This window comes from Corvus moneduloides, chromosome 34, assembly GCF_009650955.1.
Source record: "Corvus moneduloides isolate bCorMon1 chromosome 34, bCorMon1.pri, whole genome shotgun sequence".
NCBI lineage: Eukaryota > Metazoa > Chordata > Aves > Passeriformes > Corvidae > Corvus > Corvus moneduloides.
The window spans coordinates 503948-530435 of NC_045509.1; the positions used below are offsets into that span (position 1 = coordinate 503948).

General features: G+C 71.4%; 3 protein-coding genes across 3 annotated transcripts; all 3 read right to left on the reverse strand.

The window, feature by feature from the left end:
- Nucleotides 1–80: 80 nt before the first annotated feature.
- On the reverse strand, nt 81–5610 carry LOC116437237 (menin-like). The gene is made up of 10 exons (XM_032094842.1): nt 5547–5610; nt 4334–4776; nt 3894–4098; nt 3528–3656; nt 3401–3441; nt 3218–3304; nt 2991–3127; nt 2445–2559; nt 1931–2015; nt 81–1458 (listed from the first exon to the last, which is right to left on the reverse strand). Exons 2-10 carry the CDS (start codon nt 4766–4768, stop codon nt 446–448), a joined length of 2247 nt encoding a protein of 748 aa, XP_031950733.1. The 5' UTR covers nt 4769–4776; nt 5547–5610; the 3' UTR covers nt 81–445.
- A 697-nt stretch (nt 5611–6307) lies between these two features.
- On the reverse strand, nt 6308–18802 carry LTBP3 (latent transforming growth factor beta binding protein 3). The gene is given in 35 exon segments (XM_032094816.1): nt 6308–6550; nt 6949–7087; nt 7356–7453; nt 7808–7990; nt 8090–8119; nt 8321–8510; nt 8512–8531; nt 8833–8961; nt 9089–9172; nt 9429–9596; nt 10067–10109; nt 10111–10161; nt 10163–10197; nt 10633–10752; nt 10952–10994; nt 10996–11114; nt 11439–11564; nt 11746–11800; nt 11802–11876; nt 12241–12368; nt 12645–12770; nt 13182–13357; nt 13569–13648; nt 13858–13877; nt 14342–14527; nt 14895–15053; nt 15429–15442; nt 15517–15625; nt 15975–16061; nt 16428–16533; nt 16786–16860; nt 16862–17016; nt 17395–17482; nt 17484–17767; nt 18568–18802. Coding segments are annotated over 35 exon segments (3711 nt in total). The 5' UTR covers nt 18632–18802; the 3' UTR covers nt 6308–6404.
- Nucleotides 18803–19939: 1137 nt separating this feature from the next.
- MAP3K11 (mitogen-activated protein kinase kinase kinase 11) lies at nt 19940–26104 on the reverse strand. Its single transcript, XM_032094838.1, has 10 exons — nt 24696–26104; nt 23932–24112; nt 23315–23463; nt 22947–23116; nt 22308–22539; nt 21975–22088; nt 21778–21844; nt 21583–21659; nt 20698–21498; nt 19940–20417 (listed from the first exon to the last, which is right to left on the reverse strand). Exons 1-10 carry the CDS (start codon nt 25360–25362, stop codon nt 20290–20292), a joined length of 2586 nt encoding a protein of 861 aa, XP_031950729.1. The 5' UTR covers nt 25363–26104; the 3' UTR covers nt 19940–20289.
- Nucleotides 26105–26488: the final 384 nt, after the last annotated feature.

Below are 26488 nucleotides of genomic sequence, written 5' to 3' on the forward strand. Positions count from 1 at the left end.
CGCTCGGTAAAAACAGCGACACTTTATTATTAATTATTTAATCTCCTCCCCTTCACCCGCTGTCTTGGACCCCCCCCTCCCCGGATCCCCCCAATCCGGGACCCCCCAGAGTCCGCGTGTGGGGTCCCAAAGGCCTCGTGGTGGGCACCCCAACACTAGGCTGCGTCCGAGCCCCCCCAAAATCCTCTGCCCGAGCCCCCCCCCACTTCTCCCCAAAACCCCCCTCTAAAGCCCCTGAGGCCACCTGCACCCCAAAATTCCCGCCACCCCCAAAATCTTCCATCCCAGCCCATTGTACCCCCGACCTTGTTCCACCCCAAATCCCTCCTCCCATTCTGGGGGCTCAGAACCTCTGGGGGGGCTCGGGGTCTCGGGAGGGACAGGGGCTGTGCTGCCCACCCCCCCCCCACACCCCAAATCCTCCACCCCAAGAGCCCCCAAAACGCTAAGAGGGGCTCCCAGTCCCAATTCCAGGCTCTGAACCCCTCTCAGAGATTTTGGGGGCTCTTGAGGAGGGGCAGAAGACGGAGATGGGTTTTGGGGGTGTCCCCCCTGGCATTTCGGGGGGGTTCCCAGTCCTTTTTGGGTCCCTCCAGGAAGGACGGGGGGTGATGCTGCGGGTGGGTGTTGGGGGCAGACAGGCGGGTGGCTTCGATGCTGGCACAGGGGACCCTGGAGACCCAAGAGGACACAGGAAACTCCAGGGCACACTCAGGACCCCCCCCACCTGCAGATTTTGGGGTTCCCTACGACCCTTTTTGGGTTCTCCACACGTGCGCCAGCACTCCCAGGTGGCTGGGGTCTGGGGAAGGATTTTGGGGTTTTTGGGGATCCCTACGACCCTTTTCAGGGTCTCCTGAGGAAAGGCAGGGGGGGCCACTGGGTCTCCCGTTATTTTTGGGCTCCCTAAAGCTTTGGCAGCCCCAGAGGACCCTTCCCGCGGTCTGTTGACAACGGGAACGGTGTGGCTGCAGCCGGGGCAGGTCTGGCTGGATTTTGGGCTTTTTGGGGGATCCCTAGAACCTTTGCGGGGTCTCTTGAGGAAGGGCAGGGGTAGGCGCCGGGGGGGGCGCGGGGGCGGCGCGGCTGCACCTGGGACTGAGCCGTGAGCTGCAGTTTGATGGCGCTCGAGTTGACCTTGGCCGCCCGCAGCAGCTCCTTCATCCCCCGCATCTTCTGCGAGCGGAACCGCAGCACCGGCCCCGGGGGGGCGCGGGCGGGGCCGGCCCGGGGGTCCCCGGGGCCGGGGGTGCCGTGGGAGGGGGCGGCGGGGTCTCTCCAGGGCGGGGGGCACGGGGAGGGGGACGGCGCTCCCGGATTTTTTGGGGTGGGCGGCTCCTCGGGTTTGGATTCGCGGGGGGGCCGCGGCGGCGGCCGTCACGGGGGTCCTCGGGGCCCCCCAAATCCGCCTCGGGGGGGGGCAGGGTCCTCTGAGAGCAGGGTCACCTGCTGGCGCACCTGGGGGGGACGGGGGGGTCACCTGGGAACGCATGGGGGGGACGTCGGGGGGACACAGAGGGGCTCGGAGGGTCACGACAGGAGGCAGGGAGGAAGTTGGGAGCCCCCCGAGGTTTTTGGGGACCCCAAGGAGGATGTGGGGGAGCCTAGAGCACAGTCAGACCCCCTAGATCCCCAGGGATGCCCCAAAGAAGAGATGGGGGAACCCAGAGCCCACTCAGGATCCTCCAAGGAGGACATTGGGGACCCCCCAGAGCACACTCAGGACCCCCCAAATCCCCCAGGGATGCCCCAAAGTGGACACTGGGGACTCCAGAACCCACTCAAGACCCCTCAAACCCCTCCCGTGGACATCAAAGTGACCACGGAACTGGACGAGGAAGGTGGCCCAGCCGCCATGCAGGATGTGGGGGGAGCACCCCTGCCCCCAGGGCCCCCCCAAACCCCCAGGGGACCCCCCAAAAGGCCTCACCTGGCCATCGAAGCGGCCGAGGGACTGCACGAGGAAGGTGGCCCAGCCCACGTGCAGGACAGGTGTGGGGCTCCCCTCCTCCCACCTGCAGATGCCATCGTAGAACCGCAGCAGGTGAGCGAAGCACTCGGGGTCCTGCAGGGCTGGGAGACCCCCGGGGGCCCCCTGCGGACCCCCCGAGTCAGAGGGGGACCCCCAAAGGTGGGGGGGAACCCCACAAATGGGGGCAAGGGGGGGGACAGGGGCACCACCAGCCCGCCACACTGGGAGCTGGGGGGGTGTCTGCCAGCGGGGACCCCCAAATTCAGACCCCTCCAGATGTGGGACTCCCCCTCTAGCACCCCAAAATACCCCCCTACACACAGGTAGGACCCACCCCGTATGTCCTGGGGACATCCCCCCCCACCCCCACATCCCCTCCCCTCCAAACACAGCAGGAAAACCCACCCGGCAGGAACCCCCTCCCCCACCCAGCGACCCCCCAAATCTGGGGGTCCCCAAGTCCAGGCCCCACCTCAGCCCCCGGGGGGGGCTCGGCCGCCGCCTCCTTGAGCAGGTTGGGGATGACATCGTTGGCCACGTCGAAGAACTCCTTGTAGATCTCCTCGTCCTCCCGGCAGTAATTGTAGCTGGGGGGGGGGCAGGGGGGCCTTGGGGGGCTGCCCCATGGTTGGGGGGGGCACACGGGCCTTGGGGGGCTGCCCCATGGGCTTGGGGGGCACACGGGGCTTGGGGGGCACGCGGGGCTTGGGGGGCTGCCCCATGGGCTTGGAGGGCACATGGGACTTAGGGCGCTTCCCACAAAGGAGGGGGGACCCCAAGAACTCGACTCTGGGTCGGCACAGGCCACCCAGCTGTAGGGGGGACATGGACTCCCCCCCCCCAAAGTGGGGTTGGTGACCCCCCGAGGGCCCCCCAAAATCCAGAGCAACCCCCAGCAGCCCCACAGAGGGAGGGAACTCCCCCCAGCCCAGCCGCAGGGGTGGAGTGGGACCCCACAGGTACCTCCTAGGACCCCCCCCCAGGACCCCAAATGCCCCCCCAGAAGCCCCCCACTCACTCCTGGATGACGGTGGCCGTGTCAGCCCAGGCCTCCAGGGCCTCCTTGACGTTCTTGTTGCGGCAGTGGAAGCCAGCCAGGTACAGGTAGGGGTAGATGTGCTCGTTGTTGTAGTAGGTGCGGGCCGAGTGGATGCCCTGGGGGCGGCGGGGAGGGACTCAGGACACACCTGGGCACACCTGGGCACGCCTCGGAGTCCCCAAAACACCCCCCGCCCCCATGGTCACCTGGTGGTACAGGGTGAGGGGGTCGGGTCTGCCGGGGGTGGGCTCCAGCTCCTCCAGGTCAGCCAGATTCCCCAGCGCCATGGGTACCTGGTGGGCAGGTGGGGGGCGGCCCCACGGCGGGTTGGGGGGGGCCCCAGGGCAGCTTGAGGGGCAGCCCCGTGGCGGGTTGGGGGTCCCTCTCACCTGTCCAGGTGCCCCATGTCGTAGAGCAGCCACAGCAGGCGCTGCGAGGGAGAAGAGGGAGAGATTTGGGGGTGCCCCTCAGCTGCCCCCACACCTGCCCCAGCCCTGCCCCAGCCCCACCCCACACCTGCTGCAGCTGCAGCAGCTCCAGGCTGTCGGTGTGGCCGTCGATGGACGGGTTGATGGCGCACACCATAAACGCCACCTCCATGTGCCGCGTGCAGCGCAGGTACGACCCCTTCAGGTACAGCCAGCTCTGGGGGATGGGGGGGACAGGTGACACAGGTGACATCTCCACCTGTGCCCCATCCCCACACTGACAATGCTGTCTGTCCCAGGGCTTCCCCCTGGAACCCCCGGCCCCTTCCCATCCTTGTCCCCATGGGGACCCCCTGCCCTCATACCCTGTGCCCCCATTCCCCCCATCCTCTCAGCCCCGCTCCATCTCCCCACCATCCCCACGAAGCCCCCCACCCCCTGTGTCCCCCCGTACCCTCTCGGCCACCCCGGCCTGCACGGGCTGTCCCCTCCTGTCCTCGTTGCCCTTCCCGTGCCAGGTGACCTCGGCGGTCTGGGACCCCCCGGCCCCGAAGGCCACCCAGGCGGTCCTCGCTCAGGCCAGGTGCACGTCCGGCAGCCCCAGCACCTGGCAGGCCCCGACCACGGCGAAAGCCACCCCGAGCTGTCCAGCTTCGTACCTGGGAGGACACGGCGGGGCTCAGGGGGACACACAGCCCCCCCAAACCCCCCCATCACCCCCAAGCTGTCCCTCAGGGAGGGGACACAGGCGTGAGGGACCCCCCAGCAGTGACACAGCTGAAGAAGGACACAATGTCCACCCGGCCCTTGAAGCAGGAGCAGCTCAGGCTGCTCCAGGTGGGACCCCAGCCCAACCAACCCCCTCCCATGACCCCCCCCAGGACCCCTCCTCACCCGTGATGAAGCTGAAGAGGGATGGATGTGAGCCCGGTCCTTGAAGTAGGAGCGGCTGAGGCTGTTCCAGATGACATCGGACACTTTCCGGACGAGGTCCCGGAGGACAGCCGTCGGCCGGGGGTACAAGGACAGGTCCACGGCCCCCCGGATCTGTGCCGTGAAGCGGGCGTAGAGCGCGGCCACGATGGACAGCTCGGCCACCGGAAGTACAGCCGGTCTGGGGGTCCGGCCCGGCCGAGACTCGAAGGTGAGCCCGGGAACGTTGGTGGGGAGGACGCGGTTGACGGCCAGGAAATGCTCCACGAAGCCCAGGACCAGCGAGAGCAGCACCAGGTCAGGCTCAGGCTGGCGCAGCTCGGCCTCGAAGAGCCGCACCACGGCGGCCACGGAGCGGAGAGGGAACAGCGCCTTCTGCCAGGGCTTCAGCCCCATGGTGGGGCCTGGGGGGAACGAGGGGTCACGGGGGAAATGGGGATTCGGGGCGGGGTGGAATAGAGGGGTCAGGGGGGAAATGGGATTCGGGGGGGGGTGGAATAGAGGGTCATCGGGGGGGAAATGGGGATTCGGGGGGATGGAATAGAGGGGTCAGGGGGGGAAATGGGGATTCGGGGGGGGGTGGAATAGAGGGATCGGGGGGAAATGGGGATTCGGGGCGGGGTGGAATAGAGGGGTGGAGGGGAAATGGGGGGGGGGCTTGAGGGAGTTATTGGGGGGGACTCGGGGGCTCATGGAGGGCACAGAGGGGAGCAGGAGCAGCGCCTTCTGCCAGGGATTCAGCCCCATGGTGGGGGAATGGGTGGGGGGTCCCAGGGGAAAATGGGGCGGGTACGCGGGGGGTCCCAAGGCACCACAGCCGGGACAAAGCAAGGGGGGGCAACAGCAGCGGCTGGCGGGGCCCGAGCCCGTGGGAGGGACTGAGGAGGGCACAAGGGCAGGGGCGTGTGTGGGGCCGGGGGGCTCACAGGGGCAGAGAGGGGGTCAGGCCTGGGGGGCTGTGAGGTGGGACTGGGGGAAGCGTCGCGGACGGGACCCGCCCCTTCGCGCAACCCCCAGAGCAGCGGAAACGCTCGGGGACCACCCGAGACCCTCCCCCCAAGGCTCCGCCGTCCCGGTGCCCACCCAGGACCCGCTGAGACCCTCCCCAAGCCGGGTCCTGACACCTCCAAAGCCCTCCCGGTTCCGGGACCCCCGAGCCCCCCCCGCCCCTCACCGCGGCCGCCGCCGGCGCGGGCAGCGCGGGGCACGACGGGAGTGGGCGGGGCCTGCGCGCGCCGCCGGCCGCGATTGGGCGAGCGCTGAGGGTGTGGCCTTTGATGGGCGTGGTCTTGGTGGGCGTGTCGGAGTGGGCGTGGTTTGTGGGGTGGGCGTGGCCTCGACTTCCTCCCGAATCGCCCCAATTTCACCCCAACAGTCACCCCCCGGTTTCACCCCCAAATGCCCCTCGGTTTTCACCCCCAAATGCCCCCAAATCCACCCCCAAATCCCCCCGATTTCAGCCCCAAATTCCCCCCGATTTCACCCCAAATCCCCCCAAATCCCCCCAAATCCACCCCCAAATCCTCCCGATTTCACCCCCAAATCCCTCCGGTTTCACCCCCCAAATGCCCCCGGTTTCACCCCCAAATCCCCCCGATTTCAGCCCCAATCCCCCCGGTTTCACCCCCAAATGCCCCCGGTTTCACCCCCAAATCCACCCCCAAATCCCCCCGATTTCACCCCCAGTCGCCCACACATCCCCCCGAATCCTGCCCCAAGTGCCCCGAATTGCCACAATCCCCCCCCCCAAAATCCCCTCTCTGACCCCCCAAGTGCCCCAAACCCCCTCCCCATTTCGCCCCAAACCCCCTCCCCATCCCCCCAAATCCTCCCAAAGTGCCCAAATCTCCAAAATCGCCCCCCCCAAATCCCTCCCAGCCCCCACCATCCACGCAGCGGCGCTGGGGCCGTTCCCCCACGTCCTTTATTGGGGTCCGGGGGATCCCGGAGGGTCCCGGGGGGGGGCTCAGCGGCGCTGGGGCCGGGCCCGGGTGGTCCCGGGGAGGTCCCGAAGGGTCTCCGGGGGGGGGTTTCAGCGGCGCTGGGGCAGGCAGAGCCCCCCCGGGCGGGCCCTGCTGGTCCCGGCTTTGCAGGCGCAGCGGAAGGAGCCGCTCGTGTTGATGCAGCGCTCGCGGGGACAGCGGGGACCCCCCCGGGGGTCCCGACACTCGTCGATATCTGGGACGAGGGGACACACAGGTCAGGGACCCCCGAAATAACCCCCTGGGACTCCCAACGTTCCCCCCCATGGAACCCCCAAACTTCCCCCCCCGCGGGGGTCTCGGCACTCATCGATGTCTGGGGGGAACAGGAAGCCCAAAAATACCCCCTGGGACCCCCAAATCCCCCCCTCCCACAAAGCCGCAGCACCCACTGGTGTTGGGGGGCATCGGGGACCCCCAGACCCCCCCTGCGGTCCCCAATATTTAGGGCACCCAGGAGTAGATGGGGTCCTGACCCCCTCCCCACCTCCCACCCCTGCAGAACCCTGGGTCCCAGGGGGGTTTGGGGGTAACTCAGGGGGGTCCCAGGGGGGGGTTTGGGGGGGTCTCCATTTTCTGGGGGAGGGGTCTCACCGAGGCAGCGGGTGCGGGTGGGGTCCGGTTGAAAGCCGGGAGGGCACTCGCAGCCCCCCCGGGGGGAGCGGAGGCAGCGGCCGGGGATCCCCCCGGGGCAGGGACACTCGGCAGAGTCCTCCTCGGAGCTGGTCGTCACCTGGGGGGGGGGGCACGGGGGGGTCCTGGGGGATCCCAGCTCCAAGGGGTGCAGGGGGGGTTGGGCTGGGGGTCCTGGTGAAGGGGGTTTAGGGCCAGGTTTGGGGTCTCACGGGGGGGGAGGGGACAACGGGTTGGAGGGGTACAAAGCCGAGGTTTGGGGTCCCCAAAGTGGGGGTTTCCGCTCTGAATTTGGGGTCCTGGGGTTGGGGGGTCCCGGGGGGGGTGCCCAGGGGGTTTGGGGGTCCTGGGGGAGGGGTTGGGGGTGCGGGTTTTGGAGTCCAACCTCTGCGGGGCCCCCCCAGGCCGAGGGGGCTCACGTCCCAGAAGGAATTGCTCTCGCTCTGCAAGGGGGGGCACGGCAGGCCTGGGGGGGACCCCCATGTCAGCCCCTGCCCCTCCGAGCGCCCCCCCGCCCCAGAACCCTCAGCAGCTCCTCCAGGTCCCATAGAGACCCCCCCCCATCAACCCATGGGGACCCCCCCCAGCTCCCAGAGACCCCCAGATCCCATCGGAACCCCCCAGGCACATCCCACCCAAAATCCCCCCATCCCACCCAGGACCCCCTCAACTCCCCCCTTATCCCCTCGATCCCCCCTGTCCTCCCCAGGACCCGCCTAGCCCCACCCCAGAGACCCCAAATCCCCCCTAGGACCCTACAGCCCTCCCCAAACCCCTCAGGACACCCTCATACCCCCCCCCCCAGACTCCCCGCGATCACCTGGGGGCCGGGGGGGGCAGGGCCGGCAGTGGGGGCCCCAGCCGGCCCCCCCCCGGCAGCAGCACTCGTCCAGCGTGAGGGGGCCCCCCCCGAGGGGCGCCCCGCAGACCCCCTCGTCCCCCCGCCGCTGCCAGCACACGTCCCGCCGCTCCGGGGGGGGCCGGTCCGGCGGGGGGGGGCGTTCTGCGGGTACGGGGTGGGGGGAGGGGGACACAGGTCAGGAACCTTCAAACCCCTCCCCATAGACCCCCCAAATTTACACACACACACATACACACACACCCCCCCCAAAATTCCGGCAATCATCGATGTCTGGGGGGGGGCTCCCCTGGATGCGTTCCTTGCACAGCCACCGCCACCCCCCCCCCCGCACAACCCCGGCCCCCCCGGGGGTCTCCCCGTGCCCGGGGGGGTCTCACCGTGCCCGGGGGCAGGGACGCAGCGCCGCAGCCCCCGGAGGTCCCTTGCACTCCCACCCCCTCCGTACCCACCGCGGTCCCTCAGGGGGGTCTCAATGTGCCCGGGGGGGGGTCTCAGCATGCCTGGGGGGGGGCTCTCCCGATGCTCGGGGGGGTCTCACCGTGCTCGGGGTGCGGGGAGGCAGCGCCGCAGCCCCGGGTGGTACCCGCGCCCCCGGCCCGCAGGTGCAGCGGCAAGGAGCCGCGCGTGTTCCTCGCACGCCCCCGTCCACGCAGTTCGACTCCGTCCAGACACTCGTCCACGTCTGGGGAGGGGGCGACGGGGGGGGGGGTTTCTGGGGGACCCTCAGGCAGAGCGAGCGTCCCCCAAAATCCCCGGGACCCGCAAGGAACGCGGGGATCCCCAGGAATACCCGCAGGGACCCCCCCAACACCTCAGGGACCCCCCGCCCCAAACACCCCAGAATCCCCAGCAGCCCCAAGGATCCTCCACTACCCTAGGGACCCCCAAACACCCCAGGTTGCTTCTGGAACCCGCTGCTCGCTCCCCATGGCACCCCATGGCCCCCAGCCCCCTCCGGGGACCCCCGCGGGACCCCCCCTCACCCAGGCACTGCCGCAGGGCGCTGTCGTAGTCGAAGCCGGCCTTGCAGTAGCACTCGTAGCCCGGCTGGGTGTTCACGCACTTGCCCCCCTTGCAGATCTCGTCCCCGAAGAGCCCGCACTCATCGATGTCTGCGGGGCCGGAGGGGGGGAGGGACAGCGACATCAGGGTCAGACCCCCCCCTCGGAGACGCGCGGGGACCCTCGGGACAGAGGGGGACCCGCAGGGGACAGGGACACCGCGGTGGGGGGGTCTCACCCCGGTGTGCCGGGACCCCGTAGTCGAGGCCGTTGTCGTCCTGGATGAAGCCCCTCCCGTCGGGACAGAGCGCCACGAACTCGGCTGGGGGGGCAGAAAAAAAGGTCAAGGAGGGGGGGGGGGAACCACCCTCGGAACCCCCAGACCATCCCCGGGGACCCCCCCCCCCCCCCCTGCTGTCCCAAACCGCTGCCGGGGACCCCCCCATTTATCAGGACAGAGCGCCACGAACTCTGCTGGGGGGGGGGGGGGCAACCCCCGGCCCCCCAAAAAGGGGGTGGCAATGGGGTCACACCTGGCTGGGGACACCCAAACCCCACTCCCGAACCCCCTCCCGTACCCGAGGTGGGGAGCGGGCAGGGGTACACCTCGCACAGGTCCCCCCACCCTGCCCCCACGGAGCAGCAGCACTCCCCCCGGGTCACGTTTGTCCCCAGCACGGCGTCGCAGAACACGGGCAGCTCCAGGCTCAGGTAACACTCCTTGCGGGGGGCGGGGGGCTCCCGCGCTGCGGTGGGCGGGGGGAGGGCGGACAGGGGGTCAGCGGGGACCTCAGGGAGTCCCCAGAATCCCAGGGATCCCCCCCAGACCCCTCAGAGAACCCCCAGAGGCGTTAGAGCCTCAAGGATCCCCCCCCGAACCCCAGGGACCACACAAAGACTCCCCATAGTCCCAGGGACCCCCCCCCCCCCCCCAGAGACCCAAGGACCCCCGCCCAGAAATCCCTCACCCTCTCCTGAGCTCCAGGGGTGTCCCAGAGACCCCCCCCCAGACCCCCAGGGACACCCCGGAGCCCATAAAAAAGCTCTTGTGCACTCCCAGGGACCCCCCCCCCCCCAAAAATCCCAGGGATTCCCAGAATCCCCCCCCCCCCAGACTCTCAGGGCTCCCCCCCACCCCCATTCTTTCCAGGGACCCTCCAGAGGCACCCCACATTCCCGTGCCCCCCCCCCCCCGCGCCCCCGGCCCCCCCCTCACGGAGGCAGCGGCGGCCCGTCGGGGCGGGGGCGAATCCGGGGGGGGCAGCGGCAGCTGAAGGAGCCCTCGAGGTTGGTGCAGGTGCCGGGGGGGGGGGCACAGCCCCGGGTCCAGCGCGCACTCGTCGATGTCTGGAGGCGGGGGGCGGAATTTAAGGGGGGGGCTCGTGGGGCACACGGGGGTACCCCCAAAGACCCCCCCCCAGGGACCCCCCGGCCCCTCCCCGTCGCATGATGAGGGGGGGGTTGGTCTCGGCACACCCACCCTGGCAGCGGTGGTCGCGCATATCCGGGGGTGTTATGGGGGTGCCGGGGCTGTTTTGGGGGTGTTTTGGGGGTTTATTTTGGGGGGGGGTCTCCACACACTCACCCTGGCAGCGCCGGCCGTGCACCAGCGCGTACCCGGGGGGGGGCGGGTTATGGGGCGGGAGGGTTGTTTGGGGGGGTCAGTGGGGTCTGAGGGGGTCTCGAGTGTGGGGGGCTGTTTTGGGGGAGTTAGTGTGGTCTGAGGGGGTCTCGGGTGTGGGGGGCTGTTTTGGGGGGGGTCTCGGGGGTCTCCACACTCACCCTGGCAGCGCCGGCCGTGCACCAGCGCGTACCCGGGGGGGCACAGGCACCGGTACGACCCCGCCGTGTTCACGCAGTCCCCCCCCACGCAGGCGGCCGCGAATTCGCACTCATCGATATCTGGGGGGGGAAAGACGGGATCCTCATGTGCGGGACCCCCCCCAAACCCAGACAACACCCCCGGATCCACTCCCAGACCTGGAAACCCCCCCCCAGACCCCCCCCCAGACCCCACTGACCTCCCACATGTCCAAACCCCAGACTCCCCCGGACTCCTCAGCCCCCCCCCCCCCCATAGCTCCCCCAGATTTGGGGGTACCTTGACAGCGGGGGGGGTCCCGCGCCGGCTGCAGCCCGGGGGGGGCACTGGCACTTGTAGGATCCGGGGGTGTTGACGCAGCTCCCCCCGGGGCAAAGCCCCCCAGCCTCGCACTCGTTCACGTCTGGGGGACCCCCGTCAGCGCCCAACCCTGGGTGCGGCTCTGGGGGGGTCCAGGGAGGGGGGTGGGGGGCCTGGGTGGGGGTCTGGGGGGTCCGAGGAGGGGGGGGAAGGCACAGGGTGGGAGTAGGGATGGGGCTCTCGAGGGGGACTTGGTTGGGGACCCAGGGTGGGGGGCGTGTGGATATCGGGGAGGGAGTCCCCAAGAGGAGGGGTCACAGATAAAGGGGTCTCCAGGAAAAGGGGTCTCCAGAGGTTCCATGAGGGTTTACAAGGGTCCCAGGGATTTTGGGGATTCAGGGGGGGGTTTTGGGGGGGTCCCAGGGGATATAGGGGGGTCCCGAGGGGGGTCCCTGGGGGTGCTGACCGAGGCAGGCGCCGTTGAGGCCGCGGAAGCCGGGGGGGGCAGGGGGTGCACACGAAGCCCCCGGGTTGGTTCTCACACACTTGGAGTCGGGGCAACGTCCCCACATCCAGGGCACCTCGTTGATGTCTGGGGGGGTGGCAGGGAGGGACATTGGGGACATCAGGGGACACGGGGGGGGCCCGGGGGGGAACACCCACGGCATCCTGGACTACGGGCTCACCACTCCAGGGTGCCCCGTCCCCGTCCCTGGTGTCTTTGTGTCCCCATCCCTGTGTCCCCACCCCTATCCCGATGTCCCCCGTGTCACCTTCGCAGAGCGGTGGCCGCGAGCCCTTGCGCCGGTAGCCCGGGTGGCACTCGCAACTTGTAGTGGCCCGGCACATTGGAGCAGGTGCCACCGTCCCCGCACACTGTCACCCTTGCACACTCGTCCGATGTCTGCGGGGACACGCGGGGGTCACTGGCCCTGTCCCCAAGCCCGGGCAGTGTCCCCATCCCCATCCCGTGTCCCCAACTCCGGGCGGTGTCCCCAACCCTGTCCAGTCCCCAACCCTGTCCTGCATCCCGGACAATGTCCCCAACCCCGTCGAGTCCCCAACCCTGTCCTGCATCCCCGGACAATGTCCCCAACCCCGTCCCGTGTCCCCAACCTCACCCACCGCTCCAACCTCCTGCGTCCCTTGTCCCCACGCCTTCCCCACGTCCCCTGTGTCCCCACGCAGGGTTAACCCTGACCCATCCCCGCCGTGTCCCCAGCTCCCTGTGTCGCCCCCCCGTTGTCCCCTTCCCCCCCCGTACCTGCGCAGGTGCGCAACCCCTTGTGCAGGCGCAGCTGGAACCCGCGGTGACAGTGACACGTGTAGGACCCACCCGTGTTCATGCAGACGCCGCGCCCGGCCCCGCACGGCTCCGTCTCGCACTCGTTCACATCTGCACACGCGTGTCACCGCGTGTCACCAGCGTGTGCGACCCCCGGGACCCCCCCCCCCCGCATCCCCGCACGGCTCCGTCTCCCACTCGTCCATTGTCAGGACGCGTCACCGCGCGTGTGACACTCCCCGTGCCACCACACACACCCCGTATCCCCTGTCCGCCCCCCGTACCCCCCCCACCGTGTCCCCTGTCCCACGTGTGACCCCCCCTCCCCCCCGTGTACCCCATTCTCCCCGCCCCCCCGTGGCCCCCGTGGCCCCGTGGCCCCGGTACCGGTGCAGTAGCGGCGCTGCGGGTGCCAGCGGTACCCCGGGAAGCAGAGGCAGCTGTACCCCCCCGGGCCCATCACGCACTCCCCGGGGCCGCAGATGTTCCGGTTCAGTTTGCACTCGTCTGTCTCTGGGGTACACGGGGGGGAGGGGGGGTCCCAGCAGGGTCCCAGAGAGATTTTGGGGTGATCCCAAAAGGTTTGGGTGGTCCCAAGGGGTCCCACAGGAGCTTTGGGAGTGTCGGAGGGGGGGTCCCAAGGGGATCTTGGGGGGTTCAAGGGTAGGTCCCAGGGGGCTCTGGGTGTCTTGAGGGATCCCTGGGGGTCTCAGTGGGTCTTGAGGGGTCCCAGGGAGTCTGGAGGTCCCAGAGAGATTGGGGGGGATCGCAAGGGGGGACCCGGGGGGATGTTGGGGGTCCCAGGGGGTTGTTGGAGGTCCTAGAGCTCCCGGGGGGAGTTTAGGGCGTTCCAAAGGTCCCAGGGCGTTCCAGGGGCATTCCGGGGCGTGTTGGGGGTGCCGGGGGGTGCCGGGGGTCCCTCACCGGTGACCTGGGTGGGCGCGATCTCGGCGGCGCTGCGCGTGAGCTGCTCCGGGGCAGCCGCCACAGCGGGCCGGCGTGGGCCGGGCCACCAGCGCTGGGGACACGGCGTGGGACGAGGCCGGGGAGGGGGACACTGCCCCGCCCCCGCGCTCGCCCCCCCCTCGTCCCTGTCCCATCTTTGCCCTCATTCTCGTCCCCAAACTGTCCCCAACCCCTTCTGGTCCCCACGGCCCCCCCCGTTCCTTCTTCATCCCGGTGCGTGTCCCCGAACTGTCCCCAAACTGTCGCCGCCGCCATCCCCCGCCCGGTGTCCCCCCCCCCCCCCCCGCCTCAGCCCCTCCATGTCCCCGTCCCCTGCCCCCCTCCCGTGTCCCCCCCCCCCTTTACCGGGGTACCGGGGGGGGGTCGCTGCTCCCCGGGGGCTGCTCCAGACCCTGCTCCTCCGAGGGGCTCCCGAACGCCGGCAGCTGGGGGGGGACAGCGATGTCCCCTCTGTCCCCTCCGCCCCTCGCCCCCCCCTCCCTGCCCCCCCAGTCCCCCCGTGACACCTCCCAGCCCCCCCAGCCCCTCCATGCCCCCCCGACCCCCTGAGACCCCCCCCAGTCCCTCCCCGTCATGCTTGTCCCTCCCGTGTCCCCCCCCCCCCGCCATGTCCCCCCCACCCCCCCACACTCACCATGGCCGGGGGGGTCACAGCTGCAGGGGGAGGGGGCGCTGAGACCCCAAACTGACCCCCCCACCGTGGGGCGGGGGGGGGACACACAAAACAGGGGGTCAGGGGGGGTCCGGGGTCACGGGAGGGGGGGAAAGGGACATGGGGGAGACACTGGGGGGGGGGATGGGGGAATGGGGGGCACGAGAGGGACAGGGGACATGGGGGGGGACACAGCGATGGGGGGGCACAGAGGGTTTAGGGGGACCTGGGGTGTCACAGGGACATGGGGGGGGGGGTCACAGGGACATGGGGGGACCCGGGGGATACGGGGGGGGGGGGGCGGCACAGGGAGGGGCCATGGGAGTCCAGGGGGACACAGGACCCCCCCAGGGACATGGGGAGAGGGGACAAGGACCGGGTGGGGGGCACACAGCGACTGGGGAGGGGGACATGTGGGGCACGGAGTGAGGCGGGGGGGGGGGGGGACACTCGGGAGGTGCCCGACCTGGCGGCGGGGGGGCGTCGGGCGGCACCGGGCTGGGGGCGGGCGGGGGGGGCCGGGGGGGCCGCTCGGGGGTCCCGTCGGGGTGGATGTGGAGCGTGAAGTCGCTCTCGCCCTGGATCGTCAGGGTCTGGTGGGACGTGAGGACGTGGTAGCCCTTCCCCGCCGGACAGATGGCCTTGAACGCGGCTGGGGGGCACGGGGGGGGGGCAGGGGGGCGGTCAGTGGGGTGGGGGGGACACCCCCAAACCGCGCTGGGACCCACCCAGCTGCCCCCGGCCCCCAAAGGCGGCCGCGGCTCTCCCTGCATGGGGAGGGGGCCGGGCAGATTTTGGGAGGGGAGGGGAGGCCCAAAACTGGGCTGGGATCCCCAGTGTGCCCACGCCCCCCCCCCCCCCCCAAAATGGAGCTGTCAGGGTGGCAGCGGCCCCCCCCCAAGCCCCCAGCCCCCCAATCCCCCCCCGGACCCCTCCCCAGACGCACAAACCGGCGCCGGTGCCATCGGGGGGGGCAGCGCTGGGAGCGGCCCCCCCAAAGCCCCCCCAGACCCCCGTACCGGTGCCGTCGGGGGGGCAGCGCTGGCAGCGCCCCCCCCAGGCCTTGCCCACGCTGCAGCAGCACGTCCGGCGGGTCAGGCGGGTGGGCAGGGGGTGCTGGCACTGCTGCGACCCCGACACCAGCCGGAAGCACAGACCCCGCTCCTCACCCGGCTCCGCTGCGGGACGGGACGGGGGGGGGTCAGCATCCTCGGAGACCCCTCCCCAAAAACCCTCAAAACCCCAGAGAATTCCCCAAGGACCCCCAAAACCCCAGAGAACTCCCCAGACCCCTCCAGACACCCCCCAAAACCCCAAAAAGCCCCAAAACCCCGTAGACACCCCACAGACTCTGCTCGCCCGGCTCTGCTGGGGAGGGGGGAAGGCAGAGCAGGACCCTCAGAGACCCCTCCCCAGGGACCCCCAAAATCCCAGAGCCCCCCCCCCCCATCCCTTCAGCCATCCCCATATGCAGCCACTGGCTCCGCGAGGGTCCCAGGACCCCCCGGACCCCCAGGACCCCCAGGACCCCCCCCGTGCCCCCCGCCCCGTACGCAGGCACTGGCTCTGCGAGGGTCCCAGGACCCCCAGGGCCCCCCGGCCCCCCCCCGGGCCCCCCGCCCCGTCCGCCGGCCCGGGCTCCGCGAGGGTCCCAGGACGTGCCCGGCCGAGCAGGAGCAGCGGAAGCTGCCCTGGGTGTTGCGGCACTCGCCGGGCTGGCACACGCCGGGCAGGGCGCACTCGTTAATGTCTGGGACAGGTAGAGCGCACCTGAGCCAGGTGGGAGCGCACCTGAGCTCCACCCCCGGCCTCCCCCTACCCCCCACCCCCGAACTCCGCGGGCACAGAGCGCTCGATGTCTGTGCCAGGCGTGGCACAGGTGTGGCACAGGTAGAGCACACCTGGCACGTGTGGCACAGGTGTGGCACAGGTGTGAACACACCCCCCCCAAACACACACACGCACACCTGGCCCCGCGCAAGCCCCTCGCACACCTCCCACACACCCCTTGCACACTCACGCGTGTTCCCCCCGTGCCCCCCCGTGTCGCCCTAGATGCCCCCCCGTGCCCCCCCCCGTGTCCCCCGTGCCCCCCTTACCCTGGCAGTGGGAGCTGTTGAGGCGTTTGTAGCCCTGGGGACAGTCCCCCCCGCGCTCCCCCCGCGCCGCCTTCGGGGACCCCGACCCTGCAACGACCCCCGCACCCCCCGTCACCCCCAGAGCCGGGGGGGGCAGCGGGGAAGGGTCCGGACCCTGGAGGGGGGGGGCGTGGCAGTGCCAGGGGGTCCCTGAGGTGAGGGGGTCTCGGCTTTAGGCTGGGGGGGGGAGAAGGAGGTCCCTGGGTTCTGGGGGGGGGGGTCCGGGGGGGTTCCTGGAGGGTCGGGGTCCTCTCCTGGGGTGAGGTGAGGGAGGGTCCTCTGGGGAGGGGGTCGCGGCCACCCGGGTGTTGCTGGGGTGTCGGGGTCCCAGGAGGGCGAGGGGTGCCCCTACAGCTGGGTCCGTGGGGTGGGGGGGTGTTCCTGGCCGGGGGGGGTCGGGGGGTCCCCGCTCACCCTGCAGGTGGGGGCACTTGTGGCACTTGCTCTGTCCCCAGGCGCTGCCGATGCTGCCGCAGCAATCCTCGAGCTTGGTGAGCCCGGGGAGGGGGTTACTGCCGCACTGGGGGGGGGCACGGGGGGGTCAGCACCCCAAAACACCCCCCGAGACCCCAAATTCCACCCGTAACCCCCCCCCCCCTCCCCGCACCCCCAGAGACCCCCGGCAGCAGCTGAGCCCGGGGAGGGGTCAGCACCACAAAACACCCCCCGAACCCCTAAAACATCCCCAAAACTCCCAGCCCCCCTGCCCCCCCTGAACCCCCCAAGGTGCCTGGACCCCCAAATCCCCCCGCATCCCCCGGCCCCCCCTCACCGAGTGCTTGGGCAGGGTCTCCTGGAAGCAGCGGCCCAGCGGTTTGTGGGTGTGGGGCCGGGGGGGGCGCGGGGGGTTTGCTGCCCGCCGGGGGCTGCGCGGGGTGCGCCAGGAGCCCCCCCCCGCCCCGGGGAGCCCCCTCGGGGGGCCGCGGTTCGATGCGATGGACCTGGACCGAGGCCTCGGGGGGGTGATGGACCCGCACGTTCACCAGGGGTGGGGGCACCTGCGCTGGGGGCAGCGGCACCTGGGACCCCCCAAATCCCGAACCCTGGGACGCCCCCGAGCCCCGAAACCCAGAACCGGCACCCTGAAACCCCCGACTGAAATCCCCAAAATTTGGCACCCAACCCAGAGACCCCCCCCCCCTCCCCCCAAATCCAGGCAGCCTGGGACCTCCCCCCCCCTCCAAATCCCAGCACCTGGGACCCTCCGGACCCCCAAACCCAGCACGGACACCTGGGACCCCCCGGCCCGAGTAGGCCCCCCCCATATGGGCACCCCCAAGCATGGGACGCCCGGAACTCTCTGCCCCCCACGCCCCCCAATATCCCTGAGCCCCCCCAAGCCCCCCCAAATTCCCGAGCACCCCCAGCCCCCCCCCGGTACCTTCAGCCGAGTGATGCCCCGGCCCCAGGGGCACGACGAAGGTGGCGTGGCTGACGTGTCCCCCCCCGTGTCCCCCCCCGTGCCCCCCACCGTGCCCCCCGCCATGGGCTGCCCCGGGGGGGGGCTCGGGGGGGGGCCGCCGCCCCCCCGGGGCCATCGGCGATGACCTGGACGGCGTAAACGGCGACCTTGGAGCCCGGGGCGGGGTCGGGAGGGGCGTCGGGGGGCGCGGGGGGGGGCGGAGGCGGGGGTCCCCCCGCACGTCCCCCTCCCGCGGGGACCTGGCAGAAGCGGCCGGTGAAGTTGGGGGGACACAGGCAGTGGGAGCGGGAGCTGCACTGCCCCCCGTTCATGCAGGGCAGGGGACACACCACTGTGGGGAGAGAGACCCCCTGAGACCCCCTGAGACTCCCCCTGAGCCCCCCCCAGCCCCCTCTGCTGTCCCCTGCAGGGACCCCCTTTGTCCCAGCCCGGTGCCAGCACAGCCCCATCCCCGCTGTCCCCATTCCCACCTTGTCCCATCCTGTCCCATCTTGTCCCCATCCCGGTGCCCATCTCATGCCCACATTGGCGCTGTCCCCAGCCCTGTCCCCAGCCCTGTCCCCATCCTCATCACGGTCCCGGTGCTGTCCCATCGCTGTCCCCACACCTGAGCCGTCCTGTCCCCACCCTGTCCCCAGTCCTGTTCCCCATCCTGTCCCATCCTTGTCTCCATGCCCCTGTCCCAGTGTCCCCATGTCACCCACACATTCAGAAGTGCCACCTGGACAGGGTGTCGGCCACGTACCTGTCCCTGTCCCCGTGTCCCCATCCCTGTCCCGGTGCCACTCACCCACTCGGAAGCCGGAGCCCGTCAGGGTGTCCCTGTCCCCGTGTCCCCATCCCTGTCCCCGTGTCCCGGTGCCACTCACCCACTCGGAAGCCAGAGCCCGTCAGGGTGTGCCTGTCCCCGTGTCCCCATCCCCGTCCCCGTGTCCCCATCCCCGTCCCCGTGTCCCCATCCCTGTCCCGGTGCCACTCACCCACTCGGAAGCCGGAGCCCGTCAGGGTGTCCCTGTCCCCGTGTCCCCATCCTTGTCCCCGTGTCCCCATCCCCGTCCCCGTGTCCCCATCCCTGTCCCCGTGTCCCCATCCCCGTCCCAGTGTCCCCATCCCTGTCCCGGTGCCACTCACCCACTCGGAAGCCGGAGCCCGTCAGGGTGTCGGCCGCGTGCCCGTTCTCGCCGATCAGGGTCATGTTGGAGCCGGGCTGGCACGAGTCCCGGCACAGCCCCTTCAGACACGTCCTCCGGCAGATCAGGGGGGCGAAGACCACCTTGAAGCGCTCCCGGGCCACGGCCGCGCCCCCCCCGCGCCCCGCCAGCGCCGCCAGCGCCGCCAGCGCCGCCCACAGCCCCCCCCAGCGCCACATGGTGCCCCCCCCGCACCCCCGGGACCCCCGGCCCCGACCCCGCGGCGGGCGAGGGCTCCGGGCCGGACGCTGGGGACCCCTCGGGGGGGGTCCCGGACACTGGGAGCCCGCGGGGGGGCTCGCAGTGCCTGGGACCCTTGAAAGGGTTCGCGGAGGGCCGGGTCCCCTCCTGGGGGGGGTCGCAGCTGTCTGTCCCCTCTCAAGAGGCTCCCCCCCCGAGAGTGACGCCCAGCCCAGAGGCCGCGGGTCCCCTTTTGGGGGTCTCCGGGCTCCGGGGTCCCCTCGCCGGATGTGGGGTCCCCTCGGGGGGTGTCCCAGAGGCCGGAGCCCCCCTGCCGGACGCTGGGGTGCCCTCCAGGGGTGTCCCGGGCTCCGGGGTCCCCTCGCCGGACACGGGCTGCCCTCGGAGGGGGTGTCCTGGGCACGGGGGTGGGGGGATCCCGCCGGACTCCGGAGTTCCCGCGGCCGCCTGGGATGGCGCTGGGATGGGGGGGAGGGAAGGGGGGGCCCAGGCGGGGGAGGGGGGCGGGGGCCGGGCTCTGGGTCCGCTCCAGGAATTGGGGGGGGGGCGGGGGGTGGGGGAGGGGAGGAGCCCGGATGGCCGGGCCGGTTCCAGCGTCGGGCACGGCGCGGGGGGGCGGTGGGACGGGAGGGGCGGGACCCCCCAAAACTCTTGGGATTCCTCCGGCGGCGGGGATGGGAACCCCCTGGAGGCCCCCAGGATGCGGGTGCGGGGGTGCTGGGGCCCCCCCAAACTCCTGGGACCACCCGTGGGAGAATGCGGCCCTCCGGAACGCCCGAGACTCCCCCCCCCTCACCCCACGGGGAAATGGGGACCTCCCCCCAAACTCCTGGGACCCCACCATGGGGAGATGGATCCCCCCCCCCAAATCCCTGGATCCCCCCCGAACGCCCAAGAGCCCGCACAGGGTGAGGGGGGAGATGGGACCCCCCCCAAACGCTGGGACCCCTCAAGGTGGAAAGGACTCCCCCCCACAGCACTGAGACCCCCCCCCATGACGGGGTCTAGGGGGCGAGTGGGACCCCCCAACTCCAGACTCCCCTTCCAAGGGGGGGGTGGGACCCCCGAACACACGGACCTCCCCTCCCCAGGCAAGGACGAGGCGGCTCGGGCAGTTTCGGGGTCTCGGGAGTTTTATTTGGTCACAGTCGCCCCCCGAACCTCCCGGGACCCCCGTCCAGTGTCGGGACCGCCCGGGGGGCGGGGCTTCCGCCGAGGGGGGCGGGGCCTCCGCGCTCCCACCAATCAGGGCGGAGCTTCCTGGTTTGCCCCAGGGGTGGGGGCGTGGTTTCCTGCCGTGTGGCCCCGCCCACGAGGGGCGGGGCTTTTCCTGTAATGCCCTTTGCTTTGACCAATGGCGGGCGCGCATGGGCGGGACCTGCTGCTGTCAGTCCGTCCGTTCGCGGCCGCTCATTGGTCGCCGGAGGGTGGCGGGGGCGGGTCCGACGCGCGGCGGGCGCTCTCATTGGTCGGCGAAGGGGTCTCGGGGGCGGGGCTCGGCGGGGGGCGGGGCCCGGCGCGGCCCCGCGGACACGAAGCTCCAGGGGTCGATGCGGGGGCGGAGCGGGGAGGGGCGGGGCCGGGCGGGGCCTGCGGGGAAGAGCGGGGCTGGGGGCGGTGCGACCCCCCCCCCCCCGAGCCCCAACACTGCCCCGCGACGCCCCCAGAACACCCCCTGTAAGTGGCCCCACAGCCCCCTGTGCCCCACGACCCCCCAGACCTGCCCCAGGACCCCCCGGAAACGCCCCACAGCCCCCCTGCCCCACAGAGCCCAGAGCTGCCCCACAGCCCCCCCCTCCCCGCCATGCGTGTCCCAACCCCCCCCCAAATCTGTCCCCCAGACCCCCAAGCCGCCCCCAGCCCCACTTACCCCACTCGGGGGTCCCAGCTGGGCTCAGCTCTCGGGGTCTCCGAGCCCCCCGGGGTGACGGCTGCAGCCCCAGCTCGGGGGTCCCGGGGGTCCGGGCACGCCGCGGCTCAGGGGTCCCGGGGGTCCGGGGCTGAACCAGCTCGAGGGTCCCTGGGGTCCGGGCACGGCCCTGCTCGGGGGTCCCGGGGGTCCCAGGGGTCCTGACTCCCCCTTGCTCGGGGGTCCAGGACCAATTCAGCTCCAGGGTCCTGGGGGTCCGGGCTCGCCCCCCCTGCTCGGGGGTCCCGGGGATCTTGGGGGTGCCGGGGGCCCGGATTCCACTCGGATCTGGGGACCCGGGGATCTGGGCTCGGCCTTGCTCGGGGGTCCCGGGGGTCCTGGGGGTCCCAGGGGTTCGGACCCCACTCGGATCTGGGGACCCGGGGCTCCGGGCTCGGCTTGGCTCAGGGGTCCCGGGGGTCCCGGGGGTCCCGGGGGTCCGGGCTCCGCTGGGATCTGGAGATCCGGGGGTCCGGGCTTGGCTTGGCTCAGGGGTCCCGGGGGTCCAAGCACGACCCATCTCGGGGGTCCCGGGTGAGCTGAGCTCTGGGGACCCCAGGGTCCGCTCCCAGCGGCGCGGGGAGAGGCGCAGGAGGCCGGGGGAGGGCGGGGGGCTGCGAGGGGACTCGGGGGGGGCCAGGTCACGGCCCAGCCCAAGCGACGCCAGCAGGGCCGAGCCCTTCAGCAGCGCCCGCCGCAGCAGCCGGGGGGTCCCTCCCCGAGACCCCCGGCCCTCCTCGGCCTCCGGGGGCCCGGCCTCGCCTGCGGGACACAACAGGGGTCAGTGTGGGGGGGTGCGGGGGGGGGACAGCGGGGTGGGACTCCCCAGAACCCACCCAGACCCACCGTTGGGGGAGGCGTCCCCCGGGCTCAGCTCGTCCGTGTCCAGGTACCAGGTGGTCTCGTCGGGGCGCAGCCGCCGCCTGTGGGGACACCCGAGCGTCCGGGGGGTGGGGGGGGTTCCGGTGTCCGGGCAGGGAGGGCTGGGACCCCCCCTGACCCCTCCCGAGACCCCCAGCGGGGGAGGGGGGTGGGACGCACCTGCCATTGGGGGCACTGGCCCGGCCCGCGCGGCCCCGCGGCGGCTCCTCCTCCTCCTCGGGCTCCACTGGGGACACAGAGGGGGGGGGGGACTCGGTGTCACCCGGGATGTCACCGGCAGGTGTGATGTCACCGGCAGGTGTGATGTCACCGGCAGGTGTGTGTGATGTCACCGCCCCCCCCATGACGTCACTCACGCTGGATGGCACGCAGCCGGGGGAAGGGGGGGGACTCCCCGGGCCCGTCCTCGGGGTCGTGGCTCCGGGGGTCCCCCCCGGGTGAGGCCTGGACCGTCAGGCGGTGCTTGAAATCTGGGGAGGGGGGGAGCACTGGGGTCAGGAAAGCCCCAAAACCACCCCCCCCCCCCCCAAATCCCCCCAACAGGCACTCAGACATCCTCCAGCCGCCCCCCCAAAATCCCCAGCCTCCTCAAAGCCCCTGGACCCCCCCCAAAGCTCCTAACACCCCCTGCTCCCCCAAGACCTCCCCAAATCCCCCCCAAAGCCCCCAGCCCCATCCCCATCCCCTACCCTGGGGCATGCCAATGAGGTCCGCGGGCCTCCGCGGCCTCCGGAAGGGGGGTCGGCGTCTCTTGGGGGCCGGGGGGGGCCGGGGGGGTCCCCTGAGCATCAGGCTGAGCTCCCGCTCCAGCACCTCCAGCTCCCTCCGGGCCACGGCGGCCTCGCGCTGCCGCAGCGCCTCGGCCTGGGAGCGCTGGGCCCGCGACGCCCTGGCCACGGCCTCCTCCCGGCTGCGCAGCTCCTGGGGGGCACGGGGGGACGGGGGGGCACAGGGGGGTTCGGGGTCAGCGGGGTCACAGGGGTCAGCGGGGTCACGGGGACAAGGAGCAGCCGTGAGCGATGGGCAGGGCAGGGCAGGGCCACCGGTGCGGAGTTTGGGGGTCCCAGGGGGGTTCTGGAGGGGTCCTGGGTGTCCTAGGATGGTTGCCCCCATTGTTCAGGGGGTGCAAGGGGGTCTGGGGGTGTCCCTGGGGGCCTGGGGTGGTCCCAGGAGTTGGAGGCAGTGCCAGGTTTTGGGGGGTGGTGCTGAGTATTGGGAGGGTCCCAGGTGTTGAGGGGGTCACAGGTGTTGGGGAGGTGTCCCAGGTGTTTTGGGGGGGGTCCCAGGTGTTTTGGGGGGGGTCCCAGGTGTTCGGGGGGGTGTCCTACCTTCTCCCGCGCCCTCAGCTCGTCGAAGAGCCCCTGGATCTCGCGGCGCCAGGACTCCTGCAGGGAGTGGAAGGACTCGGGGGGCCCCAGCCCCCCCGGCTCCAGCCCCCCCAGGCGCCGCAGGATGGTCCCGAAGCCTGGCCGCCGGTGAGGGTCCTGCTCCCAGCAGGCTGCAGGGGGAACCGGGGGTCAACGGGGGGGGGGGGTGCTCCTGAGGGAACCCCAAAATCCCCCAGGTGCCCAGGTACCCCCCCCAACACCCTCCTCAGCAACACCCAGACTCCTGAGAACCCCAATATCCAGAACCCCCCAACCCCCTCTGAGCCCCCTGACCCCTCCCCATGAGCCCCCCATGAGCCCCCCCGTACCTGCCATGAGCTGGGCGAAGGGTGGGGGGCAGGTGGATGGGATGGGCAGGGTCAGTTTGTTCACGGCCACCCCGTAGGCCACGGCCAGGCCATCGATGCCCCGGTACGGCACCTCCCCGGTCAGCAGCTCCCACAGCAGCACCCCATAACTTTGGGGGGCAGGAGGAGGGGAGGGGGGTCAGACACGTGGTGACCCCCTTAGATCCCTCAAAACCACCCCACAGGTGTCGGGGTGCCCCATAAGACACCCAGACACCTCCCAAACCTGCAGCTCCGTGACCCCACAATTTCCAGGTCACCCCAAATCCTCCACCCAAAGGGGTTTGGGCACCCCAAACCTGCAGCTCCATGACCCCACAACGTCCAGATCACCCCAAATCCCCCCTCCCCCAAGGGGTTTGGGCACCCCAAACCTGCAGCTCCGTGACCCCACAACATCCAGGTCACCCCAAATCCTCCACCCAAAGGGGTTTGGGCACCCCAAACCTGCAGCTCTGTGACCCCACAACGTCCAGATCACCCCAAATCCCCCCTCCCCCAAGGGGTTTGGGCATCCCTAAACCCCACCTCAGCCCAGACTTCCCTCCCTACCAGGACCCCCCAGGACCCTTCCCCACCTCCAGACGTCGCTGCCCTTGGAGAAGGTGGATGCCCGGATGACCTCGGGGGCCATCCAGGCGTAGGTCCCGGCCGCGCTCATCTTGGTCGTTCGCTGCCACTCGCGGGCCAGGCCGAAGTCGGTGATTTTCAGCGTCTTCCCACTCACGTCGTCCCCCACAACGGGCTGTGCCAGCAGCACTGCGGGGACACGGTCAGGGACCCCCCAACACCTGGGATCTCCTCCCCTCCCGCTGGAAAACCTCGGCCTCTGCACCCCCTGCCCCACTGGGGACCCCCCCCCAGCCTGAGGAGCTCAGTGCAGGACACCCATCCTGGGGCACTCGGCCTCCTGACCCTGGGGACCCCAATGCCTGGGACCCCCCACCCTCGGGACCTTGGGCATCCCAATGCCTGGGACCCCCCCATCCTGGGGATCTTGGGGAATGAGACCCCACCCTGAGACCCCCAACCTCTGCGAGCCCCCGCCCCTCGGAATTTGGGATTCCTCACCTTGGGCATCCCAGTAACTTGGACCCCCCACCCTGGGGACTTTGGGGACTGAGACCCCACTCTGGGGACCCCAAAGTCTGGTTTCTCTCACCCCAGGGACCCCAATATCGGGCATCCCCCACCCTGGAGACCCCAATGTTTGTGACTCCCCACCCTTGGGGACCTTATGGACTGACACCTCACCCTGCTCCCCCCAGCCTCTGCGACCCCCTCCCCACCTTGAAGACCCCGCCCCACCCACAGCAGCCCCCGCACCCCCCCCGCATCTCACCATTGCTGGACTTGAGGTCGCGGTGGATGAGGGGCACGGGGGTCCCGGCGTGCAGGTACCGCATCCCCCGGGCCACCTGGCGCGCCCAGTCCAGCAGGACGGCGGGTGGGACCCTGCGGCCGGCCAGCGCCCTGGACAGCGGCCCCCCGGCCGCGAACTCCATCACCAGGCACAGGTGGGGGGGCTCGAGGCACACGGCCCGCAGGGCCACCACGTTGGGGTGCCGCAGGCGGGCGTAGAGCCGTGCCTCCCGCCGCAGGCTGGCCGCCCCCGCCGCCCCCGCGTCCCCCCGCGCCGCCTTCACGGCCACCACCTGTCCCCGCCACGTGCCCCGGAATACGCGGCCGAAGCCCCCGGCCCCGATCACCTCCTCCAGCCGCAGCTCCCCGAACGCCGCCCGCGCCGGCTCCCAACCCCCCGGCGGGGATGGGGAGCGGGACCCCCCTGGGGAAGGGGGAGAGGGAGAGCGGGACCCCCCCGGGGATGGGGAGCGGGATCCCGCTGGAGATGGAGAAGGGGAGCGGGACCCCCGCGGGGAGGGGGGGAAAGGGGAGCGGGACCCCTCTGGGAAGAGGGGGGAAAGGGGGGGTGACGGGGAAAGGGGGGGTGAGGGGGAGTGGGACCCCCCCGGGGGGGATGGGGAGGGGGATGCCCGGCCCCACTCCATGGGGTGCTCCCCCCCCCAGCCCCGGCCCCCAGCGATGGCGCTGGGGGGACCTTGGGATTCCTATGGGGGGCTGGCGGGTCCTATAGGTGCTCGCGGGACCCTACGGGTTCCTTGGTGCTTAGGGGGGGCTCTGTAGGTGCCTGGGGGGGGGGGGTCTATGGGTGCCCGAGGCACCCCATGGGGTCCCTTTATGTCCTGGGGGTCACTGGGGTCACCTGAGCCCTACGGATGCTGCCCGGAAGGTCTGACAGCTCTGGGGGTCCCAATGCAGCCCCCGGGCGAATTATGGGGCTCAGGGGGTGGCTATGGGTCCCTGGGGGTCCCTGTGGCTCCTGGGGGTCCCGGGGGGATCCCCACACCTTATTTCAGTCCCTATGGTCCCTTATAGCTCCTTATAGGTGCCTTATTGGTCCCCGGAGTCCCTTTAGCTGCCAAGGGTCCCTGTGGGTTCTTACAGCGCCTGAAGAACCCTGGGGGTCCCTGTGGGTCCCCGGGGGTCCCAATGGCTCCTGAGGGTCCCTGTGGGTCCCCGGGGTCCCAATGGCTCCTGGGGGTCTCTGTGGGTCCCCGGGGGTCCCTTTGGTCCCTGTCGCTGCAGTGGCTCCTCGGAGTCTCTGTAGGTCCCCGGGGATCCCGACGATCCCTGTGGCTCCAATGGGTCCCTACAGCTCCCCGGGGGTCCCTACGCCCCCTCCCCGGCCGCCACAACCCCCTGCGGGCCCCAGAGTCCCTCCGCCCCCCGCCCCGGTCCCCTCCCTCCCCGTCCCCGATCCCCTCCGCCCCGTCCCGTCCCCCGGGGCCCCCCGCGCCCCGTCCCGTCCCCGCCTGGTCCCGCCGGAGCCCCCGCGGCCCGGAGGGGGGAGGAAGCGGCGTCCGGCGGCGTCCCCGGGGGGGGGCAGGGGGCGGCCCGGCCGCTCTGGGCTCCCGGGGGTCCGGCGGTTCCCCGCGCTGGCTGAGGCGGCCCCGGGAAGGCGGAGCCGGGACATTGTCACCGGGACAAAGGAAAAGGAACCAGCGCCGGACGGGGCGGGCCGGGGGCACCGGACGCCGTGGGTGGGGGGGGGGGGGGGGGGGGGACCGGACGAGAGGCCGGCGCGGGGAGGGGGGGGCGGCCCTGACCCCGGGA

Coding starts and splice junctions, on each gene's coding strand:
- LOC116437237 (XM_032094842.1), bottom strand. CDS start 4,768: ATGGGGCTGAAGCCCTGGCAGAAGGCGCTGTTCCCTCTCCGCTCCGTG. Junction 4,099..4,333: donor CCTCTTCAGCTTCATCACGG/GTGAGGAGGGGT, acceptor GTGTCCTCCCAG/GTACGAAGCTGGACAGCTCG. Junction 3,442..3,527: donor AGCTGCTGCAGCTGCAGCAG/GTGTGGGGTGGG, acceptor TCTCCCTCGCAG/CGCCTGCTGTGGCTGCTCTA.
- MAP3K11 (XM_032094838.1), bottom strand. CDS start 25,362: ATGGAGTGGGGCCGGGCATCCCCCTCCCCATCCCCCCCGGGGGGGTCC. Junction 23,117..23,314: donor CTTCGCCCAGCTCATGGCAG/GTACGGGGGGGC, acceptor TTCCCCCTGCAG/CCTGCTGGGAGCAGGACCCT. Junction 22,540..22,946: donor AGCTGAGGGCGCGGGAGAAG/GTAGGACACCCC, acceptor CGTGCCCCCCAG/GAGCTGCGCAGCCGGGAGGA.